At 38.2% G+C, this 19077-nt stretch overlaps 1 protein-coding gene across 2 annotated transcripts in view; it reads right to left on the bottom strand.

Moving 5' to 3' along the window:
* Window positions 1-19077, bottom strand: part of TRIP4 (thyroid hormone receptor interactor 4) — a 70665-nt gene that overhangs the window by 19313 nt on the left and 32275 nt on the right. For both annotated transcript variants that reach the window (XR_005795859.1, XM_040492958.1), the window contains exons 8-11: window positions 16599-16725; window positions 12786-12973; window positions 8493-8617; window positions 6765-6856 (exon numbers count right to left, since the gene is read on the bottom strand). Coding sequence is in view for 1 of the 2 variants with exons in the window: in XM_040492958.1 (XP_040348892.1) it covers window positions 6765-6856; window positions 8493-8617; window positions 12786-12973; window positions 16599-16725 (532 nt within the window). In the remaining variant the exon portion in view is untranslated. The remainder of the gene's footprint in view (window positions 1-6764; window positions 6857-8492; window positions 8618-12785; window positions 12974-16598; window positions 16726-19077) is intronic.

Here is a 19077-nt window from a genome sequence, read left to right as displayed (position 1 = left end):
GACCTTTGAAAATATCTCGACCCTGGAATGACAACTGCCATCTCATTAGTCTCCCCACCTTCAGGCTCTTCACTGCAATTAATCTTCCACCTTGCAGTCAGATCCATTTTCCTAAATGGAGGCCCTGATCACGTTCCAAACACCCCAGCTCCATTCCACAACTGACTACAGATCAAAGTCTTACCTCTGAAGCCTATCATTCAAAGCTATCTACCATCTGACCGCAACATACCTTTCCATTCTTGTTTGCTGCTTCTTCCTCTTCTTCTCCCATACTCGTCTCTCAACAAACTGGTTTGCTATTATTCTCTGGACAGGTCCCTAACTTCCCACCTCACACTACTCCTCCTCCTTGGAATATGCTTTTCTTATCAACTAAGTAGGAAGACCTGAACAGCAATCCCAATTCTACCATTTACTGACTGACACTATGCAAATTACTTTAACTCTCTGTCTTGAATTCTCTTCTCTTTAAAAGAGGGATAACGATACTTTGCTTGCAGTGGTTGTGAGGATAAGAAAATAACATACAGGGGCGTCTGGGTGGTGCAGTCGGTTAAGCGTCCGACTTCAGCCAGGTCACAATCTCGCGGTCCGTGAGTTCGAGCCCCGCGTCGGGCTCTGGGTTGATGGCTCGGAGCCTGGAGCCTGTTTCCGATTCTGTGTCTCCCTCTCTCTCTGCCCCTACCCCATTCATGCTCTGTCTCTCTCCGTCCCAAAAATAAATAAAAAACGTTGAAAAAAAATTAAAAAAAAAAAAAAAAGAAAATAACATACATAATAGGCCTTGTATATAATAGCTGATCAAAAAGTGATAGATTTTATTATTATTACCTTTCAAGGCTAATTCAAAAGCCATATTCTTTTTTTTTTTTTTAAGTTTATTTATTTATGTTGAGAAAGTGTGATAGAGTACGAGGAAGGGGCAGAAAGAGAGGGAGAGAGAATTCCAAGCAGGCTCTGAGCTGACAAAGAAGGCTTAAACTCAGATCATGACGGAGTTAATCATCATTAACAGAGATCATGACCTGACCCAAAATCTAGAGTCAGATACTTAACTGAATGAGCCACCCAGGCAGCCCAAAAAGCCATATTCTTAATAAAGTCTTTTGGGGTCCCTTCTAGCTAGAAGCAACCTTTCTGTCCTTTAAATTCCTCAGAGACACTCTACTTTTCAAGACAGTTATCCTTGCTTTTTATTTTGTTTTTCTTTGTTTACATACATATTTTACCTATCTAGTAGTCTTTCAAACACCCTGAGGACAGACCCCATGGCTAATTCATCTTTTTGTTTCTTGTAGTGTCTAAAACAATGTCTGATTTATGGTAGGCACTCAAACATTTACGGATAAATACTTAAGAAAACCTTAAGAGTTATAGGTTTGTTTTCAGATGAAAAGGTAAAAACATTAAAGAATTTACATAAATGTATAGACAAGTGTTAACGTTCCCCTCCTCTTTTCGGGATAAGTACAAAGGAAAGCAAAATGCTTTCTGGAATATAAAAAAATATACATGGTTGTGCTCAACTCAGCAAGTAGGCATTTGACACCCAGATTACAAAACAACTTTAAAGATAGTCTGCTCTGACCTAGAAATTCCAGTAAATATTCTAGTCTTCATGAGAATTCTGAAATTTGTTCCCTGTTTCACTCAAGTAAGCTGTACTTTTAAAGAACAGCCTAGGGTTAGGCTAGTTGTGGCAGACACACAGTTCCCCTCTTTGTTGGGTCTCTGACACAGCCCTCATGATCCCTTAGAAATCCACATTTTAGGTCTATAAATATGCAGGTTTTCTCAGTATGACAGAGGACATTTTCACATATTTTAAAAGAAAGTAGGGGCACCTGGGTGGCTCACTCGGTTGGGTGTCCAACTTCGGCTCAGGTCATGATCTTGCCGTTTGTGAGTTCAAGCCCCGCATCGAGCTCTGTGCTGGCAGCTCGGAGCCTGGAGCCTGCTTTGGATTCTTTGTCTCCCCTTCTCTGTGCCCCTCCCATGCTCGAGCTCTGTGTCTGTCTCTCAATAATGAATAAACATACATACATACATACATACATACATACATACATACATAGAAAGAAAGAAAGAAAGAAAGAAAGAAAGAAAGAAAGAAAGAAAGAAAGAGTTTGTGGGGGTGCCTGGCTGGCTCAGCCAGTAAAGAATGTGACTTTTGATCTTGGGGTTGTGAGTTCAAGCCCCATGCTGGGCACAGAACTTACTTTAAAAAAAAAAGAAAAAGAAAAAAAGAAAAAGAAAATTTGGGGATACTGCATTTTTCAAGGCTGTTATCTGGGTTGAATACTAACTATTACTTCCTTCATTCTCTAATTTCTCACCTCTCAGACCTACAGACAATCCATTGATTGATGATAGAAGCTGATGATTTCCACACATGATTTTTGCAAACCTTCCTGATGATCTGTATTGCTTGGATACCCTTATAGGAGAAGGACAAAATAATACTCTCTACCCCAATGAAGACTTCAATTCTATTGCTAATGTCAGTTATATAGGCACCCAGCAGAACTGCTTCAGCAAAACTCTTTAAAGATAGGGTCTTGGCTATTATAAAAGCCTTAAGATCAAACGGACTGAAGGGTCAGTAAACTGGCAGGAGAGGAATGGATTTAGTCAGAAGAAATGGAATAATCAATGACCTTGGAGATTTCAGACAAATCAGATTTTCTATTGAAGGCAGAGATATAAATAGCCCAAACACAACATAGACAAGTAGAAACAAAAGCCACCAACTCAACTTTCTGTTTGAAAACTTGTTAGGTCTAGAGAACTGTTCAAACCACAGCTGCTAATGGTTATGGATTTGGCAATCAAAATGTCTTTGTTAAAAAAAAAAAAAAAAAAGTTTTAACTGCCTTACTATTGAGGTTACAAACCACAGCCTTGATGCATTGTTGCAGTCAACATCCTCCCTGCTGTTTTTGAGAGCTTACATCTGCTGCTGGCAGATAAAGTGCTGGCAAACTGCATGGGCTCCTTCCAGGGGAATACAGGAGAAGCTGTAACTAGATGGCTCTCATCTACCTTTCTCTCCTGAGTTGAGCCCACAGCCTTTGCTACATCATTCTTGTCTTGTCTAGGTTGATTCCCTGCCATTACTCAGAGGGCTGAGGGTCTAGTGGGATTTTCTTCTGGCACAAATTGGCCATGCCAGCCATACTACTCTTAGAAGATAAAAGGAAGACGAGTTCTTAGCTCAGGGCAAAGCATTTTAAGCACATATTTTAAAAAAATCACTTAGAGTATAGTGTACCTGATTTTAAACAACCTCTAATAAAACTTTTTTTTAAAGACACTAAATGATCACATTATGCCAAAAATAATGAGGGCTTAGTATATTTTAACTTATCAAAGAAAGGCCAAGAATGTGAGGTCAGGAAGTAAGTTAGTTACTGAGTTTCTTTGGGGAAGGAAAAAGGAACAAGATGGAGAAGTAAAATGTGGTCCAAGTCACACATGAGATTAGTTTCAGTTGAAATAAAAACTACTAGATCTACACTGGTTTTCAAAGAAAATGTCATTCAGCTGGGTAATGAAAAATGAGTGTAAAGGTGCAGAAAGAAGACATAGGTCAAGAAATTGTTTCCTGTATGATTCTCCCTCAGTGAGATGACCTATGACAATAAAAGAAAACCAAACATACTTAGGCTAGCACTTTCTTAGCTGTATATACAAGATACCAGTTCTGCAGTATGAAAGTAGGTAGTGTGTATGAGGTAGGGGGAGGGGATTTATGGTCGAAAAGTTTAACACTGTATGTTGTATCCATTAGACGTAACAGACAGTTGTATCAGAGAGTCATAATGCACACTAGCGTATTAAGGTCTCTGAGAAGGTCTACAGTAAAAAAACACATTTGTCTGATACAAATACATTTTCCAAATGTATGTGTCCATTCAGAACCACCTCCCCCTGTTGTTATTTCCCCAGAGAACACCTATACATGGAAGAGTTTGGGAAATGCTAGTCTAGGGCTATTATTCCTAAACTTTCAACTCATTCTTACAGTAATGAGAGTAAGGTTTGTAAAACAGACTAGGCAATCACATTACTAACATCACAGAACCACAGCTCAAACAAAGACAGGTAGATTACCAAAGACGCTTGAGACATTTTCCGAAAGGCAGCCAAATACCAAAGCTACAACTTTTAAAAGATCTTTATCTAATAAATAATCCCCAAATAAGACTAATATCAATTCTGCATACATTCATGAGCTACCCCCAAAGAAAAGAAACAGTGGGGAAAAGCCCCAAAAAAGCTGACCATAGGGAAAATGAGTAAGGGATTCCTATTTGATGAAGCCTACTGGCTTCTGGCATTTGGAGATATTCTAATGACATATACCAGAGAAATTCATAAGGAGAGTTGCCAGGACCTCCAGCTGGGAACATATGGAAGGATTCCTACATTTCTATGTGCTGCCCTCAGCATCCTCAGGATAAAAGACAGAATCTAAGCTCAAGGAGGAGTATCATGCTGACCTGAAAGAGAAGTATCCATGAGAAACCAAAAAAGATTTCTAACTCCCATAAGCTTGCTGTACTCCACAGACTAGGATTACTGTTTCCTACCCTTCTCTACACATTTTGTGGAAGGAAGAAGACTGGCTGTCTAGTGATTGAAATCATTTGACCTTGTATCAGATGGTGGTTTGCTTGATGGACAAATAAAAAAATAAAGGAAGGCCCTTTGCCAAACCCCACCACCCACATACCAGATGCTCCAGATTCCCCTTTTTAAATTTTTTTTAACTTTTAAAAATAGGTTTATTTATTTTAAGAGAAAGAGAGAGAGAGAGCAAGCATGTGTGCACACGTGCAAGCAAAGGAGCAGCAGAGAGAGAATCCCAACGTGGGGCCTGAACCCATGAACCAGGAAATCATGACCTGAGCTCAAACCAAGAGCTGGACGCTCAACCAACTGAGCCACCAGGTAGCCTGATTTCCCTTTAAGAATGCAGATATCCTATGAAGAAAATATACTAATAATATATTAATTCATCCTAAGCTATTAATGCCTGTGACAGTCTTTAAAACTATAAGGCCTACACCAATGTAAGCAATTTTTATAACTGTTACTTCTAGACTGAAAAAAAAAAGGGGAGAGAAAGAGAGGAAAGAAGATACTGGGGAAATGGGCAAAAGGCCCATGGAAGCACAGGTACAACGGTGTGGAAAAAAGGGTCTCCACATGTCCATGGTTTTGCCTAGGTCTGAATTAGGTAGTAAGGTTCAGAACAAAAGGCTAGGGGTCAAATCCATGCCAAAATGCATGCATTGTACTCCTATACATAAAGTAATCAGAGAAGAGCTAAGGAGGCAATCCACAAGAAAACGAAAGAAAACTAGAGGGATAATTACTGGCTAAAATCTGTGAGGAAAGGGTAGAGAGGGTAAGATAGATAGGATCAGGTTGGTTTTTTAAGTTATCTATTTATTTACTTATTTAGAAAGAGAGAGAGAGAGAGAGAGAGCGTGTGCGTTGCATGAGCTCACAAGCAGGAGAGGGGCAGAGACAGGAAAGAAATCCCAAGCAGGATCTACACTGCCAGCGCAGAACCCCATCAGAGCAGAGCCTGATGCGGGGCTCAAGCCCACAAACTGCGAGATCATGACCTAAGCCAAAATCAAGAGTCAGACGCTCAACTGAGTGAACCACCCAGGCTCCCTAATAGGAGTTTTTACAACAGTAATAATGTTATCAAAAGGCAAATAGATCTGGAAAAGAAAGAGTTTACTGAGAAAAATTAAGCTGAAAAACATTTTCCTAAGTACAGTGGTTGCCTAAGGCAATTGTTGAAAGTACAGGAAAACCATACTGTTAGGTAAGACTCTACAGGCTTCAAGGATAGACTTTGCCATTTTGGATTCTGCTAGTCTGAGTCTAAACATACAGCTCTAGGGGCGCCTGGGTGGCGCAGTCGGTTGGCGTCCGACTTCAGCCAGGTCTCGATCTCGCGGTCCGTGAGTTTGAGCCCCGCGTCGGGCTCTGGGCTGATGGCTCAGAGCCTGGAGCCTGTTTCCGATTCCGTGTCTCCTTCTCTCTCTGCCCCTCCCCCGTTCATGCTCTGTCTCTCTCTGTCCCAAAAATAAATAAACGCTGAAAAAAAAAACAAAACATACAGCTCTAAAATTTCAGGCGTTCTCCAATTAAGCTAAAGTCTTTAGGCTCCCTCTGCTGTTCAAAAATGAAATCTAGTTATGTCAGTCCAACCTTCAATGATCAAAAGAAATAAAAATACATACCTACACATGTGTGCACATACTCCCTCGCATATACACTCCCCAAATATGGCACAGTCCAGGCAATCAGAAATCAGAATTCAAACTTACTTGCCTATCATGAATTCTCTGGCTTGAACCAAATCTTCCACAATAATAACAAATCCTATCATCCTCACCACCTAATTGAAATAATTCAAAGGATAATGGAGGGTATCTTTACCAAAAGCAGCAAAGTTTTATGAAAGGTGAGGACCCTTTATTTGTTAGCTTGACCGGGGAAATAGCTTTTTATGCAGAAATGTACATGTATTAGAAACCAGAACAATCACTAGTTTTTCTGTTTCTGCACTGGTCTTGTATCTGTCCAGTATTTCCCTATGAAAAGATTATCCTCACACGTCTAAATTCAGTTGCTATCACCTTACTATGATAGCATGATATTCTGTATTGAAGGATTTACAAGTCAATTATGGTGGCAAACTAAGCATGTGTCCAAGAGAAGTTTACTTTACCCACCTGTTCCTTAAACTGCTTCTGGGACAAGCAGTCAATGAGGTCCACACAGCCCAGAAGACAACCTGATGGATAGTCGTTGGGAAATTCCACATCTGAATCAAGAATAAGAGAAGCATCAGCTATATCTCCTTTTTGTTCCCCTGAAACTCACAAATCTGTTTCCAATTCTGAACAAATCACTATCTCTATTACCTACTGTAGACACAGAAAAACAATGAGGTTTTTATTTAGCACAAGTGTTTGCATTTTAGCAACAAATTTAGTGAGTGTCTGGCATAGTCCACTATCTACATTCTAAGCTATAAAAAAAAATTACCCTTACACCATCAAAGTTCAAGGACCCTACAACTTCACTCCAAAAAAAGTTCAAGGACCCTACAACTTCACTCCAAAAAAAATCATTCCACCTATACTCAATTGGATTAACCTGGAGTTTGGGGGCAATGGGTTTTGGAAACAAGCTACAGCTGTGAAGAGAAAAACCAAAAAGTGTAGTAAAACATTTAAGAATGACAGAACACAGGGGGAGAGAGAGAGAGGAAAAAAAAAAAAAAAGAATGACAGAACATAAATTTAAAACAAGCTAATCATGGGGCGCCTGGGTGGCGCAGCCGGTTAAGCGTCCGGCTTCAGCCAGGTCACGATCTCGCGGTCCGTGAGTTCGAGCCCCGCGTCGGGCTCTGGGCTGATGGCTCGGAGCCTGGAGCCTGTTTCCGATTCTGTGTCTCCCTCTCTCTCTGCCCCTCCCCCGTTCATGCTCTGTCTCTCTCTGTCCCAAAAATAAATAAACGTTGAAAAAAAAAATTTAAAAAAAAAAAATAAAACAAGCTAGTCATATCAGTCAAAACATTGTGCTTTTAAGGAAACAAGCACCTTTGATTCCTCAAGTTTTGGTTTCCTTAAAACTTTTAAAGGTAGTTCTATCATCATCCTCTCATTCTACCTTCAAAACAAGTGTATGAGTTAGATAAGAGGAAGGAAAACAAGACATCTAAGAGTCAGAAACAGTTTTTTTGGATCCAAATATGATGTGCTTGGGGGTAATTCCCAAAATATAATGGTTAAGTCAACCAACTCTGACCTGTCCAAATCCCATAGCAGATGTTTATTTGGGTCAGTCCCCTCAAAAAATTCTTATTGTGGTTGTTCTTCCCAATCTAAAGATCCCAGAGTTTATAAAAGTCATTATACTCTCACAGTCAAAATTTTTTTAAAAAAGAAAATTTTCTTATATTAAGTTAAAACAGGATGGTTGATTTCTGGTCTTGGGAACTGATAAGCATATTTTTTAATGTTTATTTATTTATTTTGAAAGAGAGGAGACAGCAGGTGGGAGCAAGGGAGGGCAGAGAGAAAGGGAGAGACAGAAAGAATGCCAAGCAGGCTAGTCGCTGCCAGAGCAGAGCCCGACGTGGGGGCTGAACCCACGAATGGTGAGATCATGACCTGAGCTGAAATCAAGAGTCAGATGCTTAACTGACTGAGCCAGTCATACGCCCTGGGAACTGATATTTTTATTTGCACTGTTTGATGAATGAATGCTTTGAACATCTGCCCAGGTTTGCTGCTAAACAAACAAACGTACACAAAGATTAAAGTCCCTCTCATCTACTTCCCTCTCCCCCCCCCCCCCAAAAAAAAAAAAGTCAGAGGAGGAAGGGGGTGAAAGAAGATGAACTTCTTTCCTTTCCATCAAGTAATACTGAATGGAGAATATATGTCTGTCACCTTTCCCACGAAGAAGACGATATGTAGTCTGGAGTTCTGAGACTTCTTGAGGGGAGGGTCTTTTGGCTGTGGCTGCTATCCAAAGACGTCCTCTGTGAGGAGTGTACCAACTTCTGCCCTCCACCCTTAAAAAAATTACAAATTTAGTAGAAAGGATCTAAATTCTAGTGTCCCACAGGATCTCATCTAATATAGCAAATCACCCAGCTAAACCAAGAGATCTATAGAAGATATCTGACAAAGAGGGGTATTTTGTGTGAAAAACATAATTATAACACAATACCCTTAAATGGAGTATGAACCCTGTTCTCTAGCTTTTCCTATCATCAGATTAAAGACAATGATCTCGGGGCGCCTGGGTGGCGCAGTCTTAAGCGTCCGACTTCAGCCAGGTCACGATCTCGCGGTCCATGAGTTCGAGCCCCGCGTCAGGCTCTGGGCTGATGGCTCAGAGCCTGGAGCCTGTTTCCGATTCTGTGTCTCCCTCTCTCTCTCTGCCCCTCCCCCGTTCATGCTCTGTCTCTCTCTGTCCCAAAAATAAATAAACGTTGAAAAAATAAATAAATAAATAAATAAATAAATAAATAAATAAATAAATAAATAAATAAAATAAAGACAATGATCTCTTTCAGGTCCTATTTTTAACTCCTTCTCTGTAAGTCAGACTTGTATCTTTCACTAGCCTTGTGACTTCCACCATTTAAATCTTACACTTTTAAGGCATCCAAACTGTCCCACACAAAGGAAATCCTTGATGTTCTTTGAGTCACGGGCTAACTTTTTCTTGGAAGATTTGTTAATCGTTTTCTAACCTAACAGGAAAATCTTCACCAACACACAAATCTCTAAGAATAGTACTTTTATAGTTGTCACTTTATAGAATTTAAATAAAAATGTTTATCATCTTCACTCTTTAAATTGCAACCATATTCATTTATATTTTCTAAGTATTTTATAAAGGATTATGTTCTTTGTAAATAATTAAACAACTTGACTAGTTTGAAAGAATCTTTAGGTGGAATAACAATGCATCCAAGAGAACTTAATTACTCTCCAAGGATTACAAAAAGATATTCCTGGGGGATGGGAGGTTGGGCAAAATGAGTGAAGGAGAAAGAGAGATACAGGACTCCAGTTATAGAATGAGTTAAGTCACGGTAATAAAAAGCACAGCATAACGAATAAAATGATATTATAATAGCAATGTAATGGGACAGATGGTAGCTATACTTATGGTGAACACAGCATAATGTATATAAACTTGTCAAATCACTAAGCTGTCTACCTGCAACTAATGTAACATTGTGTGTCCACTATACTCAAAAAATAAATAAGTGAAAAGAAGAAAAAAAAGGATGTTTCTCTTTTAGTTCCAATCAAATAAAATACCTTGATAATATACTCCTATTACACTATTCTTACAATGGGAAATAGGGAATTTCTCATATCCTTCATTTTCCAATATAGATGAACTGAAATAGTGCCAGGCACATACATAGCAGGTGATCAAAAAATGAAGAACTAATCAGTATCATTCTTCCCTCCACACCAAATAATCTGAAGGGTTATTGGGAAAATGGTCTCACAAATGTGGCAGAATCATTCATTTTATTTGTGGGATTAGTGATTGTGAGCTGGATGTTTCTCATCTGTTCTTTTCAGTAACAAAATCTGAAGAATATAGATCCAAAATAGGAGAGAAATGTAAACATTCTGATTCTCTCAGCAGAAAGCGAGCTGTTTAGTTTTCTGCTTTGGAAGAGGGAAAAGACACCCAAATTGTAGAAAACTGAGTAAGAACAGATACCTGAGGGTCTAGTTGCCCTGGAGCAGAAGCAGATTCACATGCATTTGTTCTAATGGCATTACACACATGAACTAAAAAGCAATTACAAACCAAAGCAAGAAGACCTAACCTTCAAGAAGGGAGAAAAATGACAATGCACCGTAATGAAAGAAGGAAATCACAGCTAATAATGAATACACCAACGTAGAAATGATTGATACTAAATGCCAATAAAAAATTTTCTTTCAGAAGACAAATGACTGAAACTTACACAGTAAGACTGGAAAAAACCACTAAAAACTTGAACTCAAGTTCCATCTCTGCCACTAACTAGCTTTTAATTCAGAGAAAGCTACTTTATCTATAAAGTGTCCTTACGTAAGTGTCATTTGTGCAAGACTGTAATAATACTGGCCTTATCTATTTTATAGAGCTACTGCTGCTTTTAGAACTGTAAAAATTTATTTAAGTATATTACTACTGTTATGAGTTAGGACACTCTCAGGCATAGTAAATTCTAATAGATAAAATAAAAAGGAACAAAAAGATATCTGCACCCTCAAATTCACTGCAATATTATTCATAATAGCCAAGATATGGAAACAACCAAATGCCCACTGATGGATGAATGGATCAAGAAAATGTGGTATATATACATAATGGAATATTATTCAGCCATAAAAATAAAGGAAATCCTGCCATTGTATTTACAACAGACCTTGATGGCATTGTGCCAAATCAGACAAAAAAGACAAATACTGTATGATCTCACTTATATGCAGAATCTGAAAAAAAACAAACTCATAGAGAGAAAAAAGTGGTGGTTGCCAGAGGTAAATGGGTAAAAATACTCAAAACTGAGGTATTAGATAAGTCCTGGGGAAGTAATGTACAGCATGGTGACTATAGTTAACAATACTGTGCTGTATATTTAAAAGCTGCTAAGAGAATAGATCTTAAAAGTTCTCACAACAAGAAACAAAAAATTTGTGACTATGTGAGGTAAAGGATATTAACTAAACTTACTGAGGCAGCCATTTAAAAATATATACATATATCAAATCATTATGTTGTATAACTTAAACTAATACAATGTTATTTGTTAATTAAAGTGTAATAAAACTGGAAAAAAAGGGAGAAAGCGAGTATGTTGTAATGATAAGTGAAAGAAATAAAATACTAAATATATTTTATTACCTTACTATATAACAGCACAGGAAGATAAATATAAATAAGCCCTCTAAAATTCTAAAAGTAGGTGTTTCTAAGTGGTGGGATTATAGGAGATCTTTCTCTTTCTAGCTACTTCACCGTATTTTCCAATTTTCTATTTATATCTATAAAAGCAAACTATTTTTTTATTTTTTTTAAAGATTTTATTTTTAAGTAACTTTATACCCAACGTGGGGCTCTAACTTACAACCCCAAGATCAAGAGTCACATGCTCTACCAACTGAGCCAGCCAGATGCACTGAAAAAAATATTTTTTAAAATTGAATTGAGAAGCGGGGCACCTGGGTGGCTTAGTTGGTTGAACGTCCAACTTTAGCTCAGGTCATGATCTCATGGTTCCTGAGTTCAAGCCCCACATCCAGCTTGCTGTTGTCAGTGCAGAGCCTGCTTCAGATCCTCTGTCCTTCTCTCTGCCCCTCCCCCACTTGAGCTCTCTCAAAAATAAATAAAAAACTTAAAATAAAATAGGGGCACCTGGGTGGCTCAGTCAGTTAAGTGTCTGACTTCAGCTCAGGTTATGATCTCACAGTTTGTGGGATAGGGTCCTACACTGAAGCTCAGAGGCTGGAGCCTGCTTCAGATTCTGTGTGTCCCTCTCTCTCTCTCTCTCTCTCTGTCCCTCCCTGGTTCACACTCTGTCTTTCTCAAAAATAAACAAACCTTAAAAAAAATTTTTAATAAAAAAATTAAAAAATAAAATAAAATTGAATTGAGAAGAAACATGAAACCATAGAACATTAAGTTCTAACCATCATGAATAGGTACAACCACTCAACCTTGTAATAAAGCAACTTAACTCTTAAATCCCCCATTTTTCTAGACAAGTAGTTTTTCATATGATTAGTCAGATTAGTACATAGATATATGAAAGAAAAAAACACAGTTGGGCTGTTGTCTTAAAAAAATTAATAAATAGCCATAAAAACTGCATTTCAAATAAGATCAAACCATTAATGTTGCTGAATACTATATTCCAAAGGCAAAGCCAAGAGAAGTTTTGTCAAGAGACTTCCTTCTGAAGATGGAAAAACTGGTATTTTATTCTTTTTTTAGACTAGGATCCTTAGCCTTTCTAACCTCAGGGTTTTTTTAAGCTATTCAGTAAAAACACTACTACCAAATCAGTAACATGAATATACTGCTTAAACTTCTATGTGCTGAAGAGTATTATAAATCATCACTATATTGGGGAAAATGAATTCTAATCCATAATTCTAAATCAAGTTTATGTCACTGTAAAATCTTCCACTGGCAAGATTCATTTCCGTCCTTACCTTTTGATCCCTCTGACAAGCAGAGAAGCCCAGGGCTGATGCATAGAGAGGCACCAGCCACCATCAAAGCCTTCCTGAAATTCTTGGTCCTGGATTCGCAACTGGTGCCGATAGGAGTTCAATTCTAGTTCCGATCCTCCTGAATGGAAAGCCTTCTTCTGTGAGGCTGCACCTGTCTGGTCTATCCACTACACAAAAAAGAAACCAAACATACAGTTCTGTCTGACAAGGGAAGAACCTGGGGTAGGTATACAAAATGAGATGACTGCTAACAATGAGGAAATCATACTGGGAACATTTTCTTAAAGTTTATCCCACCTTTGTTTGAAACAAGGACATAAAAGGTGTAGGTATAAATTCAGAAGGAGATGTAGATATGATAACAAGGTCCTATCTTAAAAGATAATTAGAATGCTGAAATCTCCATATGTAGATTCCTAATTCCAGCAAAAATACAACAAGCAGACCAGGTATAAGGTCTGTAATTACTTCTACTGTAAACTTATTAATGATCCATAATCCATTCTGGACAATTTCCCAACATAATTGCATTAAATGAAGGTTCCAAATTTTGGTCCACACACCTTTCATGTGCTTAAAGGCAGAGTCACATGCTGGGACTGTGAAAAAGCCAATCAGATGCTATCGGGGGCAGTAGTTATGATTGTTGGATGCAAGACATACTCTCTTACCCTGAAAGGAACAACCTGTCTTTTACAGAAAGGATGGAGAATTACTGAAACAAGCCCCCCATTACATGAAAAGAAGAGAAAATTATAGGACAGTGGTAATATAGAAAACTGATGTGTCCTGGCAGTTCTGTCACAGAATGACAAAGATTCGTGTTTGTTCCAGAACAAGAAGACTGAAAGTCTTCAAAATTTAAAAAAAAAAAAAAAAAAAAAAAAGGTCTTTATTAAGATGAAGTTTTTGGTTAGTTGTCTTAATTTTTTGACTTGTTTGATAATTTATAGGGGGAAAAACTAGAATGGTAGTTTAGAGACTCTAAGCAATCATTTAACCTCTAAAAGTTTCAGTTTTCTCAATTATAAAATGATGGGGTTGGACTAAATTGATCTTTAAGAATCTTAATGTGGGGCGCCTGGGTGGCGCAGTCGGTTAGGCGTCCGACTTCAGCCAGGTCACGATCTCGCGGTCTGTGAGTTCGAGCCCCGCGTCAGGCTCTGGGCTGATGGCTCGGAGCCTGGAGCCTGTTTCCGATTCTGTGTCTCCCTCTCTCTCTGCCCCTCCCCCGTTCATGCTCTGTCTCTCTCTGTCCCAAAAATAAATAAAAAACGTTGAAAAAAAAATTTAAAAAAAAAAGAATCTTAATGTAATATAATTTTATGACTCTAATCAACTGCTTCGTATCTTAAAAAAACACAAACATTTATTCAGTACTTGATCATGTGAAAAGCACATCAAGTATAAAAAGGGTACAGTTCTTTCTTTCAAGGCACTTATGATCCTAGTAGAAGAAAAACACATAAATAGCTAACCAAAATATAAAGCAGAATTAAGTAAATACTACCTGGGGATAGAAGCCCTTAACTGGGAATACAGAGGAAGGACTCATCCATTACAGGGGAAATAAGTGATTTCATAAACATGTTGGTACTTGAACAATTCTGAGGTCCACATTCACTGTTTTATCTCTACTACAGTTATAGTTTATATTACCTGTTTCTCTATTCCCACATCCACTTTCTCAAATTAACCTCTTATCTTTCACTAATATTATTACAGAGCCTGCTAACTGGTCTCATCCACATTTTTAGCCTTTAAGTAACTCTCTACTGTCCTACTAGTGTTACTACACTAACCTGGGCCCTCATCAGCTCCCCACTACACTACTGCAATAACCTTCTTAGCAAATTCCCTGCTTTAGTCTTACTCCTCCCTCGAATCTCTATACAGGCATGGAAGTCATGCCAATCTTCTACTAAAATTCTTTAAGGACTTCTCTTTGCCTACTTTGAAATAAAACCAAACTCCTTAGCATGAGACATAAGGCCTTTCATGGTAAGATGTTGCCTACTGTACTGGGTTGAGTAGTATCCCCCCCTAAAATTTACATCTACCCAGAACCCGTGAAAGTGACCTTATGTGGAAATAGTTTTGCAGATGTAATCAAATTAAGATTAGGTCATACTGGGTTAGGGTGGACCCCAAATCCAATGACTGCTGTCCTTATGAAAAAAAAAGAACACATAGAGAGACAAAAACAGGGAAGAAGACCATGTGAAGACAAAGGCAGACATTTCAATGAACCCGCTATAAACCAAGGGATGCCTGGGGCCAGGAGAAGCTCAAATAGGCAAGGAAGCATTGTCCTATAGAGCCTTTGCGGGGAATGTCTGGGCCTGCCAACGTCTTGATTTTGGTGTTAAGGAACTGTGAGAGAATAAATTCCTATTGTCTTAAGCCAACTAGTTGTGAGACTTTGTTATGGTTGCCCTAGGAAACTAATACACCCACTAGTCCATCTCAACTTTTTTTTTCATCTTAGCTTCTAACAATACTTAACCTCTGGTTCTACCAAACCTACAATACTCCTAAACTGCTGAACCTTTGTACATGAATTTCCTGGAATTTCCTCCCTAGATTTGTCTCATTGGAAATTGTTATTCATCCTGTAAGTCTTCTCTCAAACACTATTTCTTTTGTGACTCCTAGAGTGTTTATGAACACTTTCCTAAAGTCCTACTCTATGCACAACATGTGTCTATCATTGCACTTTTTTTTAATTGAAGTAGAATTAACATATAGTATTATATGAAACTATCTTAAGGAATTCAAATTATTTGTATTCAAACATGTTTCCCCACTAAGTCTTTAAGGATAGGAGCTGGGCCTTTACCTTTTAATTTTCTAGCACCTGGCAAAGAAGCTGGCATGTGTAAAGTGCTGAACAAGTACCTACAGTTAGGCTGTTTAAAGCACTGCTCTGACTGCATCTCTTTGCGGAAGAACTTTCTATGGCACACATTTATATACAAAATAAAAATATGAAAAATTGCTAAACATTTAAACATTTTAGTGATTTGGTTCTACCTACCTAACCTTAGTCTGTTTCTCAGGATAATCCCTTTGATAACCACTATCTATGCAGCCTACATTCATTTTTCCATAAATATACAGGCCATGCTTTCATGTACCCATGCTTTATTCCTACAGTTCAGTCTGCTTGGAATGTTTTTTTCCCCACCATCCCCAAACACCCATTTTCTTGGATATTTCCTTTTAATGAATGTAGCTTCCCTATTAAAGCTTCTTTTATTCTCAACTGGAAGTGGTACTTCCCTTCTCTGGGTTTCCACCATACTTTATTTATATCTCTATTTGTATTAGAACTGCTTATGTGATTCTTTTCTTCCTACTAGTCTATGAGTTCTTTGAGGATAGAAGCAACATACAGTTTGTCACTTACTATTATGAATGCACATAATAGATGCTCAATGATATGATGGAAAAATGAATGACAACAATGAACGTATTAATTTAAAACACCACTCTATGGGACTACCCATATTCTATAAAAGGTAGAGAAAACATCAACAAAAGAACCATGGGATTATTGTCTCAATTTCTTATTTAACAAAACCCTCTCTTGGGAAATACTCAGAAGATAATGCAGGCCAACTTGTAAGAAGTATTGCAAAAAAATGGAAAAAACTGGGGACAGAAAATAAGGTCGGTGGGTGTGTGAAAGAGCACACTGATATCTAAAGCCTATGAAAGAGGCACACTTGAAAGGAGAAATATCGGGGCCCAAACTCCTCTCATTACCAGTTACAGCAAAGGTCCACTAACCTGGGGAGGGGACTGGTACAGGTTGGGATTCACCAGAACTCCCAAAGGCTCGTCAGAAGATCTATCCAATTTGGTGAGTGGTTGGTTCAAGGTTCCATTGGCAATTGCCTGTATTGTCTCATCTAGTCTGTGATGACAAACCAAAGGATGAAATAATTGGTAATGTTCTATGCTCAGAATATCCTTACTTACCACAACATAAAATCCTTCAACAATGAGAAAATTTGAAATTCAAAGAGGGGTCCATGGATGAACTTTCCTACTCCCCACCACCAACTTCCTTCTCTTCACTCCAAGAACCCTAAGGAATACGAATTAGTAAAAGTTCCAGAACACTAAGAAAATAGGTAGGGCACACTACAATCATTCATCTGTTTAACAGGATTACTAAAAATGCCAAGATTAGAACAGCTGCCTAGAAATAGTCTGACCTACAGCAGATTATTTATCCTATAGCAGCCTATTTACTCAACACATTCCATTACTCCTCTGCACACTCAGGAGGCCCTCTCCACTCCTCCAGGCTGACCTAGAGTCTATCCTTGTTTCAAGGTCCAGAAGTTGTAGTAAGGTCCTCTACTGGCCCAGCACAAAAGTGCTTACTCCTTTCTCTGAAGTCCTATAGCACCTACTATTTAAATAGTCATCGGGGTGCCTGGGTGGCTCAGTCGGTTAAGGGTCCAACTTCAGGTTGAGATCAGGTCATGATCTCACAGTTTGTGGGTTTGATACCCACATTGGGCTCTGTGCTGACAGCTCAGAGCCTGGAGCCTGCTTTGGATTCTTTGTCTCCCTCTCTGTCCCTCCCCACTCATTCTCTGTCTCTCTCTCTCTCAAAGATGAATACATATTGAAAAATATTTTAAAAATCAAACAGCACATACATCCCATGTTATCCTGTGCCCATGGTTTGCTAATTATTTTGGCTCTAAATTTACAAAACAATGTGATGATTTCCATTTAAAGACTGTAGAACTAATCCTAGGGTAGTAGGAGATCACAGATCTTAGAGGAACTGTATCTTATTCTATCCAGTACCTCTACATTACCTACTGCTATACTCCATGTCCCTGCCAGATGCTTGACAAATGTTTGTGGATAATGATAATTCTGAGGCACAACATAATGAAAGGATTTTACCAGTAAAAAAGACCAAAGATATTTGTTAGGAACCTTTTATACGCAAGGCGACTTAAATAAGGTATGGAAAACATGGTTCTTGCCTTCAAGAAGCTTTGAATCTAAATGGCAGGTTTAAGATAGCTATGAAGATGATGAACAAAACATGGAAGGATGTAGTGCTACTATGAGAGAGTTATTACAATGATTATTATAATCCCATGTGTTGTACCAAGTAGGTAGACATTTCAAAGGCAAAGATTGTGGGAGAGATTTCCAAACCAAGGAAAAAGCAGAAACACAACAGGCATAAAGCTAAAAAAGAAAAAGAGAGAGAAAGAAAGAAGAAAAAAACCAAAAATTTTGAGGGAAGAGGGGAGTCTAAATAAAATAGGGTGGGGACAGTGGGATCTGAAGAAGGAAATAATTTTGAAATATAATAAATGGTAAATGTACCTACAACTCTAGAACCTATACAAGAAGCAATACTAATAGCTAATCATTACATTTTTAGAATGTTCAGACTTACCAGCATACAACCAAAACAAAGAAATATAAATAAAAATTTTCACAAAATAAACACAATTTTTTGTATGTGAGAAGAGCAAATGTTTTTTTTTAAATGTTGAGAAGGGGATGAAGAAACTAGTATCTTACTACCTGGTTATAGCTGGTAAGTCAAAAAGTATGCATAATTTAAGATACAATTTGAGATACTGTCCAATTTAACTTCTAAAGGGCTGGGGCGCCTGGGTGGCGCAGTCGGTTAAGCGGCCGACTTCAGCCAGGTCACGATCAAGCGGTCCGTGAGTTCGAGCCCCGCGTCAGGCTCTGGGCTGATGGCTCAGAGCCTGGAGCCTGTTTCCGATTCTGTGTCTCCCTCTCTCTCTGCCCCTCCCCCGTTCAAGCTCTGTCTCTCTCTGTCCCAAAAAAATAAACAAACGTTAAAAAATAAATAAATAAAAAAATAAAGGGCTGTATGTACTTTTTTATTGAACATAAAAATAACTTATTATAAAGGCAATTTATAACTGGAAAATACAAATTAATGGGAAAAAAAAGAAAAATTCCTAAACCCATCACCAAAAAATAATTTTACTTTTTTTTCTTTATGTTTACATATCACATACGTAATAGGTAAGAACAAATAATTATTTTGAAGCTAGTGGTAGAATTTCTTTTATGGAGAGAACAACCTTTGTTTAGGAAAATTCTACAATGGATTTGGCAGATCCGAAAGAGAAGGCCAAAACTGAACCTTGTGGAAAGCATTACTATGTTTACCAATATCCAATTGTGGGGGGTGAAGGGGGGAGAGAAAGAGAGAGAAAGAGCGGTGGGGAGAGGATAAGAAGAGAAA

Source organism: Herpailurus yagouaroundi, unplaced genomic scaffold, assembly GCF_014898765.1.
Source record: "Herpailurus yagouaroundi ecotype Mexico unplaced genomic scaffold, PumYag 184, whole genome shotgun sequence".
NCBI classification, from domain to species: Eukaryota; Metazoa; Chordata; class Mammalia; order Carnivora; family Felidae; genus Herpailurus; species Herpailurus yagouaroundi.
The sequence above is the reverse complement of the archived record's forward strand: the minus strand, read 5'-3'. Positions and strand labels throughout refer to the sequence as shown.